Raw genomic sequence first — 23,394 nt, forward strand, 5'->3', positions numbered from 1 at the left:
CCTGGAATCCTTCCTGGAATCCTTCCTGGAATCCTTCCTTCCTGGAATCCTTCCTTCCTGGAATCCTTCCTTCCTGGAATCCTTCCTTCCTGGAATCCTTCCTTCCTTCCTTCCTGGAATCCTTCCTTCCTTCCTTCCTGGAATCCTTCCTTCCTTCCTTCCTTCCTTCCTTCCTGGAATCCTTCCTGGAATCCTTCCTGGAATCCTTCCTGGAATCCTTCCTGGAATCCTTCCTTCCTGGAATCCTTCCTTCCTTCCTTCCTGGAATCCTTCCTTCCTTCCTGGAATCCTTCCTTCCTTCCTTCCTTCCTGGAATCCTTCCTTCCTGGAATCCTTCCTGGAATCCTTCCTTCCTGGAATCCTTCCTTCCTTCCTGGAATCCTTCCTTCCTTCCTGGAATCCTTCCTTCCTTCCTTCCTTCCTGGAATCCTTCCTTCCTTCCTTCCTTCCTGGAATCCTTCCTTCCTGGAATCCTTCCTTCCTGGAATCCTTCCTTCCTGGAATCCTTCCTTCCTTCCTTCCTGGAATCCTTCCTTCCTTCCTTCCTGGAATCCTTCCTTCCTTCCTTCCTTCCTTCCTGGAATCCTTCCTTCCTGGAATCCTTCCTTCCTGGAATCCTTCCTGGAATCCTTCCTGGAATCCTTCCTTCCTGGAATCCTTCCTTCCTTCCTGGAATCCTTCCTTCCTGGAATCCTTCCTTCCTTCCTTCCTGGAATCCTTCCTTCCTGGAATCCTTCCTTCCTGGAATCCTTCCTTCCTTCCTGGAATCCTTCCTTCCTGGAATCCTTCCTTCCTTCCTGGAATCCTTCCTTCCTGGAATCCTTCCTGGAATCCTTCCTGGAATCCTTCCTTCCTGGAATCCTTCCTTCCTTCCTGGAATCCTTCCTTCCTGAAATCCTTCCTTCCTTCCTTCCTTCCTGGAATCCTTCCTTCCTTCCTGGAATCCTTCCTTCCTGGAATCCTTCCTTCCTTCCTTCCTTCCTTCCTTCCTTCCTTCCTTCCTTCCTTCCTTCCTTCCTTCCTTCCTTCCTTCCTTCCTTCCTTCCTTCCTTCCTTCCTTCCTTCCTTCCTTCCTTCCTTCCTTCCTTCCTTCCTTCCTTCCTTCCTTCCTTCCTTCCTTCCTTCCTTCCTTCCTGGTCAAAGCCACCTTATGCATTGTTTTACAGTATTTTTTTGACAGGGGTACAGTATTCTCTGATATATTGCCTCTGGTTGTCACTTCTAGAACTACACCAAAACCCATGACTCGGCTCCATCCTCACTTTGCATTCAGATGTCAGGTCTTACCTGCTTCTGGAAGAAGGAAAAAAGTGAATTTTCAGAGGTAGAACTGCAGCTTTAGCTTTATACCTCCTCCCACAGGAGTTGATATAAAATTATTCCAGGTTTGCTGAAAGCAGGGCACAGAGTGCCTGGTTGGCTTGGGGCTGCAGAGGGAGGGTGTCACAGCTGCCCTGCTCATTTGGAAGCAGGGGAAATGCCGGTAGCACCAGCACCTCTGCCCTCTTCTCACCCACAGGCACTGGGTGGGAAGGACTTACCAGAAAGGATTTGCAATGAAGTGGATCTAAACCATTCGTGTAAATCCCCCTGCAGCCTGGTGAGAATAAATCCTTCCCTCCTCCCCTCCTCTTTCACAGCCAGGAATGATATTAAGACTGTGGGACTGAGGATTTCCAGATTTCAAACATTAAAGTATTTTAATTGCACTTCAGGGTAATTCAGAATGGAGCAAATGAAACATTGCAGGCAGAGAAAATAGCTGCTCTGGAAAACGTCTATAATTTTCAGGGATTCCTTTTATTGTTGACTGCATCCAAGTATTTCTGCCCTTGACTAAGTGTTCTCTGTTCCCCTGTGTCTCTTAGCAGTCCCTGCAGCGACCAAACAGAATAGCACTAGAAAGAATAAACAGCCAAAGCCGGAACATAAAACCTGTCAGGGGATGAAGGGGGCTTCTCCTCGGACTGGTTTGGCACAAACCAGCTGCAGGTTTGGGCAGGGCTGGCCCCTGTGTGTGCTGAATTGCAACAAGGACCTCGTGTTTGGGGGAGAAAGGCCGCCAAGGCAACTTAGGGCATCCCACACTGGAATTCCTCCCTTATGGCTTTCACGCCTCTGAGGGAAGCTCCTGCTCCGACTGACTGCTGATGTTCATTATTTATGGAGTGATGCAAACATGTCTAATGCAAGGATTATTTTTTTTTCTCCCTAGCACCTTAGGGGCTGTCAGAAGCAGAAGCAACCAGAAACTAATCCCCCTTCTGATTTCCCTCCCTCCTCCTACACACTGGGCAGGCACAGGCACAGCTCCTTCACTTGCTGAGGCTCAGATCTTGCTTTTCCTAGTACTGTTTAGAGGTTGCTTTCCCAAGTTTGCTGACAGGGCTCTCACTTCAACAGGATAAAATGTCCATAAACATTGGTCTGTGCTCTTTCTAAATGTTTGTGTTACAGACATCTGACATTTATTTTAGACTGACCCCAAGGTTTAGTGCAAATCTTTGTAGCATGGTAGCTTTCAACTCTGTCCTCTTTGAGACAACAAGGATGGCTTTTGACACAGATTGACTCATGGGTTAATCCTTGTGTAGATGGGGTAATTTATACTGTAGCTGGCAGCAGATGGATAAAGCAAACCCAGAGGGCCAGGCAAGGTTTACCTCACATAGCTGATGCATCTTAGGGACAGAGTTTGTCTTTTCCACACAGAGATGTACAAATCTTCTAATGATACCTTCCATCCCAGAGAAGACAGAGTTTACGAGGCCACCAGATTCCTCTTGCAAATGTCCTGGTGACTTGATGACTTGAGTAAATGTGACAATTAATGAACTGAAGTCTACACACATGTGCAAGCACACACATGCATGAGCAGGTTCTCAAGATTGACAACCAATAACCATTTATAAGAGGAAAAGGGAACATATCAGCTCAGCCTTTTACCACTGTAGTCCCAAAGGCATCACCAAATGCACAAAGGTGGAGGTAGTGCCCTCTAGGTAGCAGTGGGAATTATTTGTGGCATTATTTCCTCTACACTAAAATCAGTCCTGGGACTAATGATTTTCCCACAACATGCAAGGCCCTTCCCATCCTCTGTCCCAATGCTGGCACTGGGTGTCTCTGAAGGCCATCCATGTCCCTTTCCAACAGTCATCCTTCTGCAATGCATCTAAACACAGAGCTCATGATGTGGAGGAGAGCTATGGTGAATGTCCAGCCATTCCTAAAGGCTGGGGCAGGATTAATACATCAGACCTGTCTCTGGCAGATATTGTGTTGGAGGAATATTATTACATTTCCCATGCCCAGGGCTACTCCTTGCCTTTTCCACACTAAGCAAAGAGTTACTAGAACCTTTTCTTATCTGTCAAGTTTCTGAAACTGTTAAACCAATACAACCTGCTTTCCTTTCCCATACCTAACAGGCTTGTCCTTCCCCACATTGTTTGTAAGTAAGTGAGTTGTAGTCTGAGCTATTTATTGGATTCCTCCAGCCTTGGAGCCAAGGAGAGGAAAGCTTGCATCCATATTGGTCCTCTGGGGCAGTTCTCATCACAGTGAAAACGGAGCCCTTGCTGTCCCTGCTGGCTTCCCGAAGCCGTTCATTGCCTGGATTACGTTACTCCATTGTTTATGGCTCACAGTGTGCACATCATTCTCACACTGCTGTGTTTTGGTTTGTGGGTTTGAGGTTTTTTTTAAAAAAAAGGTAATACAGGCTACTAAAGGGCATGGAGTATTCTCAGCTCATGTCTTGAGCCACGTCAAGGCAGGTGATTTCTGCAAGCAAAAATCAGGATGGCAATAAAGCACCCAAGCAAAGAGGAGCTGAGGGCTCTGAACTGCAAGGAGGGGAAGACAGGGATGTTTGCAATAATAAACAAATAATAAATGGATTTCTCCTTCATATTCATACACAAGCTCAACGTGAACAAAATCAGACAAAATCCTTTCTCTCTGAGCCAGTATTTCACACGGTGCACAGTCTATTGCATTCTATGTGTATAAAACCTATGTTTAAGGATGCATGAGCACATGCACACATATGTGCATGTGCATACACCCACACATAAGAAATTACAACCTTCATGGCACCTCCTATTAAGTGGTGATACAGAAATCCTCTTGCTGCAACCACGTTTGACTTGCTGCTTATCCAGTCACGTTTGCACCGATCAGGTGCATAGGGCTAAGGTTCCTGCCTCCAGCTTATTTCATCATGTCAGACCGGGAAATGTGCACCAGGAAATGTGCACCAGCTAATACTGCACCTAGCTACTTGCAAGAGAGCAGTCACACTGCAAGTTTCCAACCATTTTCCTTTCCTGCCTTTGCAACACTTACCCTCCTAGAAGAGCTGAATATCAGGAGTTTCTTCCATGCTGGGAAAGGTCCTGAAAAAAGAGAGATTTGGCTTGTATACTTCCCTCTGCTACTGATAACCCAAATCACTTTGGGCCAGGCATTTAATGGATCTGAAGCCCTCTTTGCCCACTGGAAAGGAGTTACACTAAGATCATCTGTAGAGCCCTTTGATAACATTGATGAAATGCACTGCAAAGCCTAAAACGAGAAGACAGAAATGTAAGCAATGCCTGGCTGACACGGAGCAATGTTCCATGCAGGAGTGTTCTGCCTCTTACAGCCACAGCAGCAAGTGCTGCATAGTGAGAGCCAGCCAGCCTGGCCACCATCTGTGGCCCATTATCCCCATCCATCCCCAGCACCCAGAGCCATCAGAGCAGAGGTTTTGGAGGGCACTCCTCTACCTATTCCATTCAGTAACAGTTTACAGATATATTGTTCACAAATGTGCTGCCTTAATGGGGCACTCTGACAGGGACCTCAGATGTGTTTCAGCCGAGGTCCTTCTTCCTCATCATGGTCTATACCTTGCTTTCCTCCTACCTGGTAGAGGTAGGGGAAGGAAAAACCCTTGTTGTGCCGAGGGTAAGTGGAAATCTCAAAGACAGCCATGGGTTTAAGAAATCAAATAAGTAGTAATTAAAAATAAGTGGGCAGAGGTCGTACATTCCCTTGCCCCATCTGGAAATGCAGTGGTGGATTTAGTATGCCAATATTGACACTTTAATTAATCACTGCTTCTAAAATGCTCTGTGAGTGGGAGCCTAACACAGTCAAAATTATTATTAATAATCATACTTCTAGTATCATTTAGCTTTTTATTATTACATTATCATGCATTAATATTATATAAGAATATTAATAATTACGATAGTATGTCCCTTAATGTGGAAAGAGTAAAAAAACCAGTACCATTTATTAAAGACTTTCCCTGTATTTTAGCCAATAGTCACTTTAAAATTTTACCATTGAAATTAACTGCACCATCACAGGCTGGTCTAGTCCTAATTAACAACAACAACAACAGAAAAAGAAATACAATGCACTCCAGTAAATAGAAGCAGCCCCCTCTTTCTCCCACCTCCCCCCTCCCTCCTGCCCAATAATGCAAAATACATAGGGGACCCTGTTGTCATAGTAACTGGCATTACAGCTTGCTTTCGATAATTAATGGAGGGCTTTGCTATTACAGTATTCTTGAAATTTCACTTTCCCCTGTGCTGCACTGCAGAATGCAGTATCATTTCCCCATTCATAAATATTTCATTACCACAGTCTGCTGTGTTTCATCATCACTGATAACACTCAGACTAATCCACCCATTGCTGAATTCATGTCGCCCTGTCGGTAGAGCAACTTTCATTTCCTCCTTCCACTTCTGCAGTCTTCATTTTTCTTGTTCAGTGTTCTCCTGCTGCAAAACTGTCATCGTAGGCTAAGTACAGAGACCTTTATTTTTCTTACTCTGAAAAATAAGCCAGGGAAAAAGCTCTGCCTGAGTAAATCGCGTACAGACACACGCAGGCGCAATGTTTGCCTCACAGATGTAATTTGTGTGTTTCAGAAAAGGGAGATATTTAGGTCAGCAAGGGAGAGGAGAATTGTAAAACGTTGCTGTAGCAGGAAACTCGGAGTCTGATTCAGCAGATTCCAGGGGTACCTTCAGACACAAGAGCTGTCCCTCTGATGACAGCTGTGAGGAACTGAAGTGATATTCCCATCCAGAGGACCTGTTGGAGCATAATGTGTTTGGTAACTAACATACTGGCTAGAGAACATCCAAAGCCAGTGGGACAAACAGCTTGGTAATACACATAGCAAGAAGGAAGTAATAGAGAAACGGTTTAATATTTTTCCTTAGTATCAAAAGCCTCAAACAAATTGACATGCTTACATACATAGCTTTTACTGATATCCATGCAGAAGGAACTGGATTTTCCTTGTTGAGCCTCACTTGACTTCTTTGTCTTCTCTTTTTAAGTGCTTTTCTCTTTTATGTTGCTATTCTTTTGAAACAAGTTGGTGGTGAAAGACTGAGAGACCTGAAAGAGGCAATTGCAAGGTGTCTCTCCTGTAACTCTGTGATAGACCTGCCTTAGATTGCCTTTCCAGAGGAGACTAGGGAGGCCAAAGGGAAGAAAAATGCTGTTTGTAACCTGTTAGACAGAACACTGCATAGAATCTGGCTTGTTTTGTAATAGGCATCACAGATGGGATGTAGTTTTCCTGTGGGAGGGGTTAAATCCTGGATAAGGAATCATGGCACAAATGAGCATTAGTGGAGACCACGGCATGCAACGCTTGACAGGCACTATATAAATGTATAAATGTATATATAAATGTGCGAGGAAAATTTGTTTCATCTATTCTGCATGTGGCAGAAATAGCTAGGTAAAAAATTGCACAGCCCATGCAATAAATAGCAGTTATTTGCCTATGCCATGCAATCTGCAAGACCTGCTAGGATGTCATTTATGTTGACACATTTAAAGAGAGAAGCTCTGCAAATCCATTTTCTTCCAAGCATCATAAAAAAGCCCTACATTTTTTTTTGTGTATTTCCAATTCAGATTTGGCAGTTTCATGTAGCAAGAAAAGAACACTGGAAGTGGATTGAGGGATTCTTAGATATTATTTACCTTTTGCAAAATAAAACAAAACAATACAATTAAAAAAAACTTTAAAATATTTTTTAAATTAAATCTGCTTTTAGAAATTCCATTCCTTGCCAGGAGCCATAATAATCTTCTCTTCCATACTATAATTTCCTGACCATCAGCCATGAATAAATATATAGAATAGAGGAATTCACATCAGCCCAGGGATTTTTTTCCTCTCTGCATGGGACATGATTGATGAACAAACTTAATTTCTAAATGAGCTGGTGGAATCTTTCACTCCATGTGTGCTGGGATGAAGAGTCTCAAGGAGTCAGACAAACACCAGTGAAAGCCAAGAGGGCCTATGCTGATACTCAGAAGGGAAGTTTACAGTGCCAGTTAAGTACAGGACAAAGATCCAAACTGCTTTCAGTCCTCTGTGTGAATCTCCAAGTGCCTCCTCTGTGTGAATCCCTGTTAAAAGATCATCCCTGGAAAGGGAGAGTCGGAGCACACTTAGGATGGGCTCAAACTTTTGTTTCTGTAACCCAGGAGGATGATGCCGACCTTGCCTGAGCACATGATGGCCCTGTCTCCCCAGGGACACCCAGAGCTCAGCCCCTCTGAGCAGCCTAGAGGGGTGGCACAAGTTTAAACCCATCTGGCAGCCACCCATCTTCATCCTGCTCTGTAAAATCCCTGTGCAACCAAAAGGCTTCACCTTGAGGGGCATCTTACTCCCAAGCAAGGGCAGCCAGGTGGTGATTTTTCAGGAAAGCTGGACATGAGGGGTGGGAACCCCCACAGTTTGCCAACCATTCTGGGAGTGAAAGCTCAGGGGAGCTGTAGCCACGTTCCCTGACAGCCCCAAATGCAAAGCTATTCCTGTGAGGAAAAGTGAGCCCTGGCTCCCCATGCAATCACCTGGCTGTCTCCCATGGCATTACTGGCATACAAATACTTGCATCTGGCCTTCAGCCATCCAAGAGCTGTCAATATGTAGCTCTTCAACTCCACAGTTCACAGGGGCTTTCTTCCTTGTTTTTTTCAGGTTTAGAAAGGAAAAAAAGCAGGCAGATGAGTTTTGTGAAGTATCTATCTCCTTGCTCTGAAAATTTGTTGTTAGAGACCTGTGAAGAGAAATTACTCTGGACAATAAAGGCTATGATATCGTTTCCCTGCTATTTAGAACATAAAGATGTCTTTGAGTGCGTGGGTGTAGGAGAGAAAGCAGGAGAGTAAGTTCCTGTGTGGGCTTACATGCAATTGCCATTTTATCTTGTTTTTCTTTTAAGTTTCTCTATGCTTTCCCTAGCTTTTAAAGATATTTCCTAGGCCCCTGTCTGCTTCCTCTCATCTTCAGAAACTCTGTCACATTTTCACCAGTAAGTGTGGCTCACAAGGCACTTTTCACGATTTCCTTTATAAAATCTATGATCCCTACCCTGCAACCATGTCCATTTGTATGTTGCTTCATCAACAGGAAAGTTCATGCTAGTTTTTCCTCCAAACTCTAAAATTCTAGCAGGAGAGAGCAAGGAAGTTCATGTCAGTTAACACCCTCTAACCCCTTGGTCCTTTCCCCATTTCCAAATTGACCTTTCTGACACCTTCCAATTTCCCCTGAAGCAATTTTTAGCATCTGCCTCCCACCAGCTCTCTCACTGCCAGCAGACCATTCAGTGCACTCAAGATCCCAGTCACACAGCCTGAATGACGAGGATATCCTTCCCTGCTCCTGTTCTGGTGCCTCTGGGGCTGGCTGGAGGAAAAAGTCCTTGCACTAAGAATATTGCTGACCCAGGGACTAAAGGAGCAGCACATATGAAATGAGTAGAAAGCAGGCTAGCAGATGGTATTCACCAGCTTTCAACACCGAGTCCTTGCAGAAGGGCTTCAGAGATGCAGATTCCTCTCCCACTCAACCCATCACCAAAAGGTCAAGGGAAAGCTACCCTGCAGTTCTCTCTCCACCGTGGCTCTCCACGTTTTGGCCCATATTGTTCATTGTAGGTGAGCTGGAGAAGAGGAAATCCCAGAGTTCCACAAAGTCTCCTGCAAGCCCAGACCCAGAAAACCAGAGGTATTTCCAAGTGCAGCCTTGATGCTGTAAGTTATCCCTAACAGAATGTATCACTCTCCCCTTGCCTTGCCGCACTAAGTGGTTCTGTCACCACGGCAACCGGCTGAAGTTCGGGGATGGTTTTGGAGTATCCCTTCTCACAGGATGGTCCCTGCATGCCTGGGATGTGCCATGATGCCAGCACAAACGCTGCCTTGTTACATATCCATGCTAATGAAGTGGACTAGGCAGCGTTACCTCTGGAAGTCTAAAACACATGGCGAAGGAAAACTGGCATTATCATTCCCACTTCACAGACTGGAGAACTGAGGGAATGTGAATTCTTCATGGTCTCGCCGGTCAGTGTCACCGCAGGAAATAAAAAGGAGTTTCTCAACTCCCTTTTCAGTCAATCACACAGTATTTTATAGTACTTACACCTTCCTGACCAGTAAACATCTGTCCTCTGTTCTGTGCCTGGATTTTGGAATTACATCCCTTCTGTATCTGATAGGAATTTAGCATTTAAGTAGGAAGCAATGTTCTCTGATTCATTCATGCCATGGTTTCTCTGTGAGATCCCAGATGATGTCCCTTTCCATCCTTTTCCAGCCTCCTCACACCAGCAGCCAACAAGCAAAGAGAGGGACGGGATTGTCCAGAAGCCATCCTTTTCCTAAAGCAAGACAGCGTACCCAGACTGAGGGTTGCATCAGGTAACAGCAGCTGAACCACCCACAGCTTGAGAGATTTTCTGTGCCATTACTAAGAAAGGTAGGATTTCTAAGGTGCCTAAACAGAAAAGGAATAGAAGTCATTCTTTCATAAAATAAAGAAGTTGAGAAACAAACGTCCTACTGAAAGTCAAATACTAATCTACGGTCTAAGACTTGGGACTAGTTGAAAGGTTTTACACAGAAAAAATTTACATAAGAAAGTTCAGGGGGAAAAAAAGAGCCACTTCAGAGGAATGTTGCAATTTTGGCAGCTCAAATGGTGGAAGCTGCTGGTGTAATCATTTTTTCAGCTGCCATAACACTAAGAACCTGCAAGCCCTGGGAAACCCAGATCATGAAAGTTTACAGTAGCTGTAAAGCTGAAGACTGTCACATCAGTTGTTTATAAATAAATATTTTTTTGGCTCTGTTATTTTGGAAGCAGGAGAGTGGCAGGATTTTGTCTCAGGCCTGAATTTATGGGGTTTTTTGATGAAACATTAAAATTTCTGATGCATAAAGTGAGAACTATAGCTCCAAACAACCCCTCCGAATACTTCAAACATTAAAATTAAGATTTTTACTGATTTTTGCATGACTAGCTAACAGCCAAAAGAACTAACTCTCTAGTGACTACTGAATAAAAATCCTAAATATTGGTAAATCTGTCTAAAATATAGAGGTAGCCAAACTCTACAGTACCTGAGCTACTTGGTAGTCAATGGAATTTTATACAGGAATGTTTTCCACCTTCATTAACAAATGGATAGCATTTGATTAATTGTGCAGCTAACAAATATTACATTAAACACAGTCTTGCAGATTGTGTAAATGAGAACAAACAATTTTTAATGCCATGTGAGTCAGTTCCATGGTGAGCATGTGGCTCCAGAAGGATGACATGTTCAACATGCAAGTTCTTGCCTGGCTCATTTCCTTCCTCTTTCAACTGAGATGACTCCTCAAGGCTGTTGTCTAAGAAAGTGTAATTTCTTGAATGATAAACAATGCAGAACAGCTGTATTTTGGCCACTTTCTTTCAGATTTGTGACTGCTTATTAAAAAAAAAAAAAAGAAAAGAAAAATAGTTGTTCTCTATGTGAATGACAACCAACACATTTCAGTTTAAAATTACAATATTAAAACCAGTTAATAATATATATTCAACTCTTCCAATCTGCCTGTTCTGGTTCCATACAAAAACCATACTATTTCCCATTTTCATATTTTTCCAAAAGGGCTCCCTTCTTGTCTTTGCTAGAAGAAACTGGTTTGCCCCTGTTCTCCAGGAATTCAGAAGTCAAGACTCTCAAGAGGGAAATAAAAACTACACAAGGAGGCCAGTCCAATATGTCTCAGCTCAGGGTCATGCTAGTACAGCAGACTTCTCCCTGCCTACCCAAAAGGAACCAGGGAAGCCTGGTCAGTATTTCCAGATCCTGCTACTTCAAAAGCAAAGACATGGGGAAAGGCAGCTGCAAAATAAACTCCTGCCTAGATAATTAATCAATTAATGAAATTCTGCCAAACCAAGACAATTATTCTACAGTTTCAGTTACAGAAATTATACTTTACACCCCATGATTAACTGCTGCAATTAAAACAGGATATTTCAGTGGAATGTCTGCTGCATTTCAGTGTCAGCCACAGCAATTTCCCATTACATCAATCACCTCCAAATCTGAGATGTGCTCTTGGATACTTGGGACTACCAGGACTCTTTAAAAATATGTCATTGCCATCATCATTACCTATGTAACAATTTTCACTTTCCCATTTGCAATGCTGTTTTTGAATAGTGACATTGGCCCAAGGAACTCTAAATCTGGTACTTTCCATGACTATTAGACAAACTCCACTCTACTCTCAAATTTGGGTTTTTTGTTTTTATTGTTAATTCTTTTGCTTAGTTTTATCTGCCTGTTACCCTCTAAGCTTAATACCAGTCAAAAGTTCATTACAGAGAGCATTATATCCTAGAAGCTAGAAATGGAAAGGATCTATTAGATCACCATGCTGTCCTCCAGCCAGTTTACACTTGCTCCCTGAATTACCTTTCCTAATGCTTTGTCCAGTTTGGCTTTAAAAAAGACAAAGCAGTTGGGCTCCTGCCCTTTCCCTTGGGAGGCTGTTTCACAGCAAAATACATCTCACTGTCAGAAAATTTTACCTTACTTTCAGTCTGACTGTCACACTATTAGCCCTTGTTATATCCCTGCATGTCACACCAAGAATTCTGCTCTCACACTCGGGAGAGTGGGAGGGTGTTCGTGCTCATCAGAGCACTACATGTCTCACAAACCACACATTTGTTAGTCATTCCTGAGCTGGGCTCTGCATCACTTTATATTTGAACTCATCTACCTGTGCTTCCATCTCTCCTGATCAACTCTGTCACCCTCCTCCAAAAACTTCCCAGATTTGTCAGTACCTCTCTGACAGAGGTACTCTTACAGAGGGCCTGGCATTGACTGTGCTGGATATTTTGGGATGTGGGACACCAGGCAAAGCTACATGGCAGGGTCAAACCGACCCAAAGCATATACATTCTTTTTAACACAGCCTAGCTAAACTCAGCTTCTTACCACAGGACATGAATGACAGAGTTTCACATGGGCACAAGGGGAAATAGAACAAGAAAAATAATGCTTTGAGAGCTCCTGCATCTATAATCTTGTATGCAAGAGTCTGGACTGCCAAGCTATGCTCATCATATGGAGACAAGAACAAAATGTTATTTGATAACTTGATGAAATGCTCTCACATACACTTGCCAGCCTTTCACAAGAGGAAATGTGTTTCAGCACCACCATGTGAATCTCAGCCCTCGTGTGCACTGGCCTTGGTGCAGGCAGGACCAGAGGAAGCAGGAGCACTGCTGCTCTCTGCACTCTCACGTCCAGAGTGATGTCCTGCAGGGCTAAGCCTTTCCACTAAGCATTTCATCCCCTTCCTTACAGCAGATCCAAGGTGCCCAAGAGCTCTTGATAGGGAAAATTAAATCTTCTGGCAGACCAGGCATGCTAAAGCCTCAGGCAGAAACCGTGTATCTCCAGAGACAAATTCAGTACACACACCAGACAGAGATCCTTGCAGAAGACACATACACAGAGGACCAAGGTGGTATGAATGTGCTGCCTATTGCTTCCTCAGCCTCACTCAACATGTGCTTTGAAAAGAAAAGAGTGGAATTATTGGGAAAATTACATGCCTGGTGACCCTAGTTGCCTCACAGTTTCCTTCTTTCATCCTGTGTCCCTCAGTCAGTGTAACACTTCTGGTTGGATTTTGGTGGAGAAAGCTTCCAGTGTAATGCATTAAATGCCACTGCAGTGCAGAGAAGCAGAGAAGTGGGGGCTAATCCTAAACCAGTGCTGTAAGAATCAGGTAAAGCACCAAGGTCCTCCCTTCCCTCATTCCTGAGGACACGTGCCACTTGCAAAACGGGACTCAGGTCCTGCATCAGAAATCTGTGAGACAAGGCAAACCCTTCAGTCTCTTCAGCCTTCAGTTCACGTGTCTGATAAAGGCATATAGTTTGATCTTCATTGGAAAAACGTTTCAAGATCCATAAGATCTTGTAGGAAATCTCAGGGTTACAGTCACTATTAAGAAAAAGACTCTCATTTATGGAGAGATTTGTCCCTCCTTTTTAGGTCTGCCACTGAGTGGGAGGGTTTAACAACAAGCCTACACTATCCCATTTACATTTGCTTTCTGGACAGAGTCCCATACATGATGCTCTGGTTTTATGTACAAAATAACTCAGTGGCCATTCAGGAAAGCCAGAATTTAGCTCAATATCTGAACTTTAGAGGTGGTTTCCAGGTGGAGATGGCCATGTATGATGCCACCTGCATCCACACTGAAAAAATGACCTTTTCCTTGGCAGCATGGAACAGTTGCTGTCTGAATGCAAGGCCAACTGTCCCCCATAGATCATCTTACATCTACTTCCCTCTGGGAAATGCCACAGCTTTTCTTCCTGTTAACCATGTCTGCACTGGAACATCAGTGCCAGGAGAAGCACTCTGACAGCTGACTTTCTTCAAAGCCCAGAGAAAGTGATAGCAATCAACAGACCCTGTAAGTTAAGAGCCACTTTCCCCTCTTTGCCCCATCCTATGCAGAGCCAGAACACCAGACACAGAAGGTGTTAGGGATCCAGCACAGAAGGCACAACCAGTGGCCCCAGACATGTGACCAAACAGAAAGGAAGCCATAAAACTATCAAGCAATTTTCCAAACATTAATGAAAGAGCCTTCAGTGGAAAAGCTGTTCTCTGTTGGAGCCTCACAAGCTGCACTGATGTGGAAATGCTACCACTGCACAAACCTGCTCTCTAGTAAAGACCAAAACAGACTTCCTTGCATGATTTTTAAGAGGCTAGATTTTTTTATTTTTTTGTCATTATGGCAGGACATTTAAGCAATTCAAATGTCTTTTATAAAGTTGGCCTTTCTATTAAGTCACCTTTCTTCCCTGGAGGCAGAAAAAGACCTGCATTGTCACCAGCAGCAGGTGTTGAACAGGAGCCTAAAACAGATGCCAGAAAGTCTTTCAGGCTGAAAAAAAAGTCCCAAGCGGGAAAGGGAGTTCTCTGCCCAAAATTTGATTGATCTTTGAAGGGAGAGTGCTCAGGAGAGTGTTGGCTTTCTGACAGCAGGAGGAACCAGAAAGTATTGAATTTTTCTAGGAAAATGGTGATTTCTGTGTATCAGGGCAAAGCAGCAGAGAGAAAAATCTCAAATCAGACAGAATATAGGGAAAAACAACCCTGCTTGTGTGTCCACAGCACAGAAATGAGACTCACATAACCCACTCTGATTTCATATGTGTGTGACACACAACATAATTTGGCGAGGTAGTGAAAATCTTCTTAGCAAAGCTGGGCTGACCTCCTTGTTCAAACATATGAAGTAATGCTGCAAGACCAGGAACATCAGGAAATAATTTAATTCTTCATCAAATTCAAATTTTTCTGTTTCTAACAAGCGGAAAGGAAAATGACGCAGGCTGTACAGTACAATAACAGCAGCTTGTAAACACACAGAGAGGGCTGCTGTTATTATTAATCAAAATATATTTGTAATCATTTTTTGGAAGTACATGCAGGGGACCATGCTGGGCATGATGTTCTTACTAATACACCTGAGTTTCCAGTTAGGATACAGTTTATTACGCCTTCCTTGCAGGCCTGCTATTTCTCTGTCTCCTCGCTTAAGGAAGCAAGGCTCTGTGCAATGGGGATGGGTGCTCAGGCTTCCACTGCCAGTGACCTTCACTGACCTTTGAATCCAAACACATCCATGCTGGACTTCAAGTGAGGGTCTCCGAGGCATGATGTTCTGGCAAACTTTGGGAAAAACAGCAGCTGAGAGGAGACACCCAAGCATTAACACACATAGTTGGGGAGCATTGATCTGTTTTTCTTGGCCCCGTGTGAAAACCTTTCAAGCGAGCTTCTGGCAAGGCAGCAAGCACCAACTGGGGCATTGTGGTAGAAAGTGGGAGAAGAGCTGAGATCTGGAGTAATTAACTAGAATTTAGGAGATTGCCAAAGAAAGGAAGTGCTTTAGGGCAGGGCAGGGCAAGGGGGGTCAGCCTGTGTGTGCTGTGAACATAGGACAGGAGTTTTAAGGCAATCAGGCTCCAACTGTGTTGGTGTGCAAGGCACGGTGTGTGCCCAGAGTCTCCAGCGTCCAGGCAAGAGCTTCCTGTGGACACTGAGCAGACATCTCTGGAGAGCTGTCTGGTGATCCCAGATGGCCCTGCTCCTCCTGACAGCACCACCAAGTATCCTGAACATCCAACAGGAGGGGCCTTGGTGTGGCTACAAGTTAGACTTTTGACTTGAGTTTGTCAATCACTCCCCTCATGATCTGGAAGACACAAACAAACCTACAGAGCTATACTTCCATTCCCACATGTTTTATTCACTTCCTATACTGAGATCTGTCAATGATGACCCTGTGAACGATTACTAGTTTCTCTACCACTCATGAGTAAAGATTTGGCATTAAAATCAATAATTCCTTGAATTAATCATCAGTTACAGCAATAACTGATGACCAAAAAGCCTGGCTGTGCATGTTAATTATTTACTATGTGCCTGTGCAAAGGCAGACAGCCAAAATCACATCCGTGCCTCCCTGGAGCATGGTGGTGGGGAGGATAGTTCAATTTGAGCCCAGGACATGACTGCCTTGCTTCTCAGCTACCCTACAGCCACTCCCTAAACCTGCTCCCCTCTCCCAGAATGACACTGATGTCACCACAGCCACCGAGTGCTGGGTTACAAAACCTTTACACAAAGTGACTAAACATTTGGACAGGTACCTCAGGTTTGGACTTTCCATCCTGTACAGACATTGTTGAAATCCCACAAGCAGTTAATTTTACCTGTTAGGATCTAGTAAGATTTTAGTCCTGACCTCTGCCTTTGATGTGCCTCCCATCTGTGGATGGAGATGGGAACAACCATTTACATGGATGCAGGGATTCTGCTGAAAATTGGCTGCAGAGGCAGCATATTGTGAGATGCAGCTAATTGATGCTTTGCTGCAGCAAACACCAACACAGTGCATCTGGCTGTGGCACACGGTGAAGCTGCAGGCACTAAAATAAAAAGAGAACAATCTACTGCCCATTTAAGTGGCAGCTGATCTGGATGACTGCAGCGCTGCCCAGCAAATTACTGAGCAGGCAGAGGCACAATTCCCTGAACCACATGTTAATCACCTGCATCCAGAGGGTGAGCACAGAGAGACCTGCAGTAATGTGGTGCAGGAGCACAGGCTTTAGGCAGTGGCATAACAAATCTCCCTGCCTGCAGCCTGGCACTGTTCCCTCGCCAAAGTTATACCAAATTTCAACAGCAAGAACTGTACGAGAAAGTAAGCAAAACTGAAATGAGAAAGCAAGGTCGTGTCAGAAGTCCAAGTAAAAAAGGCAGACTAAACCAGACTCCACTTAGTTAACAGTGGGCATAAATGGAATAACAGGGGCCATCTGACAAAAGCACAAAAGCACGAAAACTGCCAAACATTTGAGTGCATCAGATGTTAATGATGATCAAACCTTATACAACACATTCTGGAGAAGTCAGTGCCTTCACCCAGCATATGTCCATGCTCTGTGCTGAACCGCAGTTGTCTCCTCTGAGACACTCAGCTTCAAATTCTGATGTGATTGTACCAACATTTAAAAGCAGGTGGGAAGTACCAATGACTGGTTTCTTGTGTCCCCTACAAATTTGTGCAAGGTCATCACAAGACTGCTTCAGTTTTGGTAGTCCTTCAGAGACAATGCTTGCATATCTTAAAATTTGATCATGATGGGTGTAATTAGCCAACATGGCCTGTTCTACACAGAAAGCAAATCTGTTTTACAGAAACAGTCATCTCTGAGCAAAGACACAGCAGACAGTAGCAGAAGAGAGCACTGAGCTTTAAAAATACGGCTACTTATTTCAGAACTGAAGTAAAAACCCAAAAATTTTCTATCCCAGATGATAATAACTCAGATGGAAATAGTTCATCAACTAGCAAGCCTGAAATACCCAGCACAATCATTTTATATGCTCACACTGAATCTGATAGAATGTCCTTGTGCATAAAACTACTTCTGTGTGTGTTTGGGGTGGTTGTGGCAACATAGAGTGCTTTCTGACCCTGGCTTAACTAATGAGCACCAGTCAACCTTCAGACAACCCACAATGAAGACAAGGTTCTTTAGTTTAGCCCAAATATGAACTCAATGAGATGGAACATAATTCTGCTTTTCAGGGCAAAACTCCCTGTGTTTACTTCAATGAACCACCAGAATCCTGCCTTGACTGACAGTTTTCCTGGGACAGTTGAAATGCACCAATCACTGCAAATAAAAACTACCAAACACACAAAAAACCCACAACTTTTTTTTTTTTTTTTTAATCTAATCCCTACATGAAATTATTCAAGGGCTGAGACCAATATGTCAGTAGCTGAGGAACTCAATACAGGTGCAGAGTAAGAAGACAGTAAATTCAGTGCTGCAGTACAGCCAGAGCTGCAGAAGGGAGAGCAGTAATACTTTCAATGGAAAGGCAATAATGACCACCAGTGGTTTACTAATATATTTTGGATTCCCAGTAGAAAACTGATTTCATATCTGTGCAACTGTTTGATCATGCTTGGCAATACCATGGCAGAGGTGACTGCTGTCCCAAGGGTAAAAACACAGAGCCATTTCCTGCCTATCTAGATCATATCACCTTTCCATTGCAGCACCTTCAACAAGAACATCAAAACCAGGTAAGGCTCAGTGCACTGTAAATCTGCTGCCATTTACTGGGAAGATCCCAAACTGGGTGCTAAAACTAAACTTTTAGTCTTTTAGGAATCACAGCTTGAAAACCAATGGTAACTAGGAACAAAACCAGCACTCAGAACATTCAAACAGTACAGTCAGTTCAGTCACTCAGATCCCCAACCAGTACTCCTGTAGCTTCTTTAGCTACAATTGACTTTTTCCTCTTTTATTAAAGGATACTGATGTAAAACCCAGAAACACACAAAAACATACACAAGGAACTGATAAAAAAAGGAAGCAGTGTATTGTGCCTGCCACTAGTCAGTCACCATGCTCATTAATTAATCAAATGCTGCTCCCCTTAGTATTTCCACACTGATATTTGGGAATTCATCCCCCTTTATTAGACCTGTAGCTCATCCAGGGTTGGGGGATATTCATGAGACAGATTATAGGGATCTTCGGCAGTGATGCTGTTCTTGGTTTTCAAGCCAGTTCACCTACCTTTGTGCTAAATAAGTCTTGAGAAAAGCCAAGTGACAGCAGAGGGCAAAGAGCTCTTTCTTTGACAGAGTTGGTCAGTGAGTGTCCCAAGGACCTTCCTCAGTCATACTCCCACCAGGGTCAGCCCAGCCTCTGAGGTCCTGTTGGCATCCTGTGTCTCTGACCAGCAGTAAAATAAACCATGGCTTTTACAACCTTGGGGTTCTTATGGGCTCCCTGTTGGCACCCACAAGGGATCACATGGTTTGAGATTTTACTACTACCCATAGCAAATTTCCCAGTAAAATTAAGTCAACCTTTGAAGGGAAAATCATATTTTCCAGAGGACAGGAGCATAAAAGTGCAACACTGATGTCTTTTGATCTGAGGTCTACTTTGCTACTTGTGGTGAATTCTTGCCAGAACAATAGGTCTTCCAAGTAGATTATCCCTAAACATGTATGGCAAAGGCTTACCTAAGCTAAACACACCCAAGTATTTATATTATGCTCACAGCCAGCCCATATGATTTTACAGGCCTTCATATGATTGAATCACGCTTGCTCCTGAAAAAGGCTGTTTGGTTTTTTAATCTTAATGGTTCATGTCTTTGCTTGAAATTTGCTCCTATGAAAACATATACTCCAGAAGATGATCCCATGGTGTCAGGTCAGCTTCAGGAAAAGCTTTCTACTTCCCCCTTATCCTATTAGCTTGTGAGATTAACCTTCCAGGTTTCAAAGGATAACATTACTCCACCAAGACCTGGCTGTTGCAGAAAGCCTATGCTTACTGGAGTGCAATCCAGACACAGAGAATCATAGAATTGTTTAGCTTGGAAAAGAGCTCTAAAATCATTGAGTCAAATACAGATGATGTTAGTGACTGGATATGGACTGATCCTAGAACACCCAAACTGCCTTGCAAAGCCACACATGATGTCCTGTGGCTGCAGTGAAAAAGGCTCAATTGTCCAGTTTTCTCCTCCTTCTTTCCCCCAGATTTCTATGCCCTCAAAATGGACTGATCAAAATCAAAGAAGAACTTAAAGATTTGGGGAGTAGAAAAGGGAAACCTCATTAATTAATAAATTAAAAGAGAATTCTTGTGACCTACTTCACCACATATATTCTCCTGTTATCCCAAGAGACTTAGTTCTTTCATTACAGCACACAGGTTATGGTACTCTCTCCACAGGCAATTCCATCAATTAAGACCCACATTATGTGCTGCCCTTGTGGCAGCATCAATCAGGCCCCGTCTTGGAACAAGTACTACTCAGTGCAGTTCAGGGAAGTCCTCCTCCTCCTCCTCACATCATCACTGAGAATTCTGAAAAGGTGAAGGATGAAGGAGACTGAGAAACATCAAATGGGCTAGGCTGTATTTATGGATCTTAGTAGATGATGGCTTAAAAATAACCACATAGGTTTTTCTGGTGCCTAAATGCCACCCATTCTTTTTGCCTTGTAAAAAGTCTAGCATATTGTTTTCATAATCAAGTTATTTGGATAACACAACAGCGATTTAGATTAGGATTTGTTTACACAGCTAAATATGTTGAGTAATGAAATTAAAATGAGCTCTGCCTCTGTCACATCTGCAATAGTAACAGGCTTCTTATGGTAGAGTACAAGTCTGCTGCACAGATGTTTCTTGATAAGGTATAAATCAGTGTTAGATGCTGTTTAGTGTAGCATTTTTACTGCCTTCTTCCCTGAAGGAGGAAATGTTGCCTGCACAGCAACCAGATGTGACCTGCAAGACTGTATGAAATACCATCACAAGCCAAAACAGGTCCCATATTCCATATCAGCATCTGCAATGGCTCATCAAGTATTTATCAGATCATTTGAACATTTCTACAGGCCCTAGCATCATACCACTGCAAGAATTTACTTATTACACCCTGCAATGAAAAAGACAAGCATCCTGTAAAGCAACTGGAGCCTCAAACAGCAGAAGATCCCATTTTAGTTTGGTTTTCTGCCTTAAAGGTCGAATTTTTGACACTGCTGCTAGAAACCAAGATGCTGTGAGAGATCAAGGCAGTTGCTTTTCAGGGCATTGTAGAGAAGAGTTTCTATTAACTGCCATCTGCCACAGGTGATATCAACACTTTCATGGTGACAGGAGACTTATCTTGCACTGGTGTTTATGCAAAGAGAAGTGAGACAAGGGACCTTCTCCCTTGGTGAAGGCAGTACATCTTGGAGCACCTCACTAAGCTCTGCCCAGCTCTGTGGGAGCAAAAGGATCCAACAGGAAAAACTTGCCAATGACCCAGCATTTGCAGACAGCCATGCCCAGCCCAAGCCACACTAGCTCCTCTGTAGCTGACAAAAGCAACACCCATGGGCTCTGAAGGTAAGAGAGACAAACTTCACAAGATGTACTTCTGGGAAGGTTTCTTGAAGCAAAATCTGACATCTCTTATTAAAAAAAAAAAAAAAAAGCTGAGGATGGGGGTGCAGTGGGGCAGGGCAGGATGGGGTTTTCTTCCCTGAACTAATCTGTATCTCTGATTTGCTTCACTTGTTACATGGACAGAAGATCCTGTCAACACAGAAATAATGCCAAGTATTTACAGTTTAATGGAACCCAGGGACCAATTAACAACAGAGAAAACCACCAGGCAGTGTATTTCTTATCGTAACAGGAGGGAAATCTTACATTACTGCTGTTCCCCCATTTCTTAAAATAAAGCACCAGCACTTTGTCAATGATTTCTCAGTACTAATGTTTATTACCTGCCAGTTTTACCATTACCCATTTATCAATCGCTTTCTGTGTTCAGTCGCAAAATCCCTCTCTCTACTTGTGACCTAAAACTACCCCCCAAAAAAAGAAGAAAAAAGAAGAAAAAAGAAGAAAAAAGAAGAAAAAAAGAAGAAAAAAGAAATAAAAAACGCAGCTGTCCTTGGGGCTCCAGAGCAGCACTGCTAGAACCTGCCCTCCACCCCCAGCTCCCGAACTGCTGACTCCTCAATAGCCTGATGGATGCGATGCACCTCGTCCTGCGTTAGCGTCCGCTCCGGGTGCCGGTACGTGATTCGGTAGCAGTGGCTGACCTTCTTCGTCCTGCAGAACAAAAACCAAAAGAGGACTCATAAATACACGTGCCTGCAAATGCAAATACATGAGGCCAAACACTTACCCTCTGGATCATTTTTATTTGCGGTCTAATTTCGCCCCTGTAGCTTGAAAATCACCTTAATGCTAAGACACACAGCTCGGAGAGGCGGGACTGAGCTGAATTTTAATTTTGGCAAAGGACTTTGCAGAAGTCCACCTTACACCTCAACTTGTATTGTGGTGTGGTAGCTTCTTACCAGAGCAAACAACCCCAGGAGAAGGGCTTCTTACCCTGTGCTATGGAAAGTAAGAGACAAAGGAGAACAGGGACCAGGAATAGAGAAAAGGGAATGATGGGGGAAAGAAAAGTATTTAAAAGTTGCTGATTAGGCAAAGACAAGCTAATGAAAAATCAGGACAAACCATGAAGTGGAGTAAGAATGAAAAAAATCTTCTTGCCCTCCATCAAAAGCAGGCAGGAGCACCTAGTTTTGCAAGGGCATCTCTGTAATTGCAGTGCCTGTGTTACTGAAATTAAATGGCAGTTTTGGCATCCTTTTTAGTTTCAAATGGAACCCACACAGGTTCTTCTTTCAAAGGTGAACATTCACTTCAATGAAAGAGAGAAAATCTGAGGGGAAAAATAATGGGAAGCCAGACAGTACCAGGCAGAAGCTTCCAGAGTGGCAGAACTCTGCATTTAATGGCACACAAAGGCAGTCAGCACGCTTTGGGTCATCTCTCTCCTGAAAATTGCTTCATGTTAGAACTACATTTATGCTTATGACTATTTGATTAAATCTAAGATTAGATGTGTTCATCCACAAAGACAACTCTCAAGATACTCATTTCAACCTCAAATCCTACTAGAAACAGGCACAGGCAATTTTTACCTCAGAATAGTTGCTTGATACGAATTTTGTCCCACCCAACAAGGGTGGGAAGTTTGCCCTGCTCCCACTGGCGGTTTACAATAAAAAAGATACTTTTAATTAAAGCATTCCTCCTTTTTTGTGTGCTCTGAAGATAAAGCACGTTAAATCTGGCTAGCACCTGAAAGGGCAAACTGCATTTCATAAAGTGTTAAGCTGACTGCAGTTAACTGCTATAAGCCAGCCAAGAGCTTTCCCTGTATGCAGGTTAAATGCTGCAGAAAAGTGATCTTTGAGAAAAGAGGGGGAGTGGAACTGTGGGGAAGGTGTTGCTCTGCTCTGCTCCACCTCTTCAGGAAAGGGTAGAGGTTGTAGAGAACAGCACTGGACTTGAGTTCTGCTAGCTGCAGCTGAAGTTAAGCATTGGTGTGAGAGAACTAGAATGGAGATTGCATTAAATTTAATTAATCTAGATTTAATTATAGGCAAAAAATGAAGCTGTAACTACTAATATACACACCTCCACATAACATGGATGCTACATTGCATGCTACCACCTTTTAGCTAGGTTTATTTACATCTCTGTTGCTAATTAGAAAGAAGGAGTATAAGGGTTCAAAGCTATTTCAATAAAAGATACACTGCAAGTTTCAAAATCTTAAGCATTGTTTCCAGAGTACTATTACTAACTTTTCAAGGAAGATTTGGAAGAGCACTTCTCAGCTCTTTCCTCCCCTAATATTTCCCCTGCTCCCGAATAAAGTATTAAGACACCGTGATTAATCCCTGCCATCAGCTGCAACTGGAAACAATTACTGTCAGCAAATACTACCTTTGCTAATTCAGATTCTCACTTCCCTTTTGTTCTGCACAGCCACAGAGTGCTTGCCTACCTTAAAGATGGCTCTGCTTATGCATAATG

The 23,394-nt window shown here is 43.3% G+C and overlaps 1 protein-coding gene and 1 long non-coding RNA gene across 7 annotated transcripts in view; both read right to left on the minus strand.

The window, feature by feature from the left end:
- LOC148225301 (uncharacterized) overlaps nucleotides 1-16,438 on the minus strand; it is a 40,977-nt gene extending 24,539 nt beyond the window's left edge. The window contains exons 1-2 of one of the 3 annotated variants that reach the window (XR_015805368.1): nucleotides 5,642-16,438; nucleotides 4,351-4,400 (exon numbers count right to left, since the gene is read on the minus strand). This is a non-coding gene — a long non-coding RNA (uncharacterized LOC148225301). The remainder of the gene's footprint in view (nucleotides 1-4,350; nucleotides 4,401-5,641) is intronic. The other 2 variants (XR_015805366.1, XR_015805367.1) reach the window with 2 other exon arrangements.
- A 4,810-nt stretch (nucleotides 16,439-21,248) lies between these two features.
- FARS2 (phenylalanyl-tRNA synthetase 2, mitochondrial) overlaps nucleotides 21,249-23,394 on the minus strand; it is a 226,269-nt gene continuing 224,123 nt past the window's right edge. For all 4 annotated transcript variants that reach the window (XM_088169809.1, XM_088169821.1, XM_088169815.1 and 1 more), the window contains one exon: nucleotides 21,249-21,606. In XM_088169809.1, the coding sequence (XP_088025935.1) occupies nucleotides 21,468-21,606 (139 nt within the window). In that variant the 3' untranslated portion in view covers nucleotides 21,249-21,467. The remainder of the gene's footprint in view (nucleotides 21,607-23,394) is intronic.

The sequence above is a fragment of the Sturnus vulgaris genome, chromosome 1 (genome assembly GCF_052056855.1).
Source record: "Sturnus vulgaris isolate bStuVul1 chromosome 1, bStuVul1.hap1, whole genome shotgun sequence".
Lineage (NCBI taxonomy): Eukaryota > Metazoa > Chordata > Aves > Passeriformes > Sturnidae > Sturnus > Sturnus vulgaris.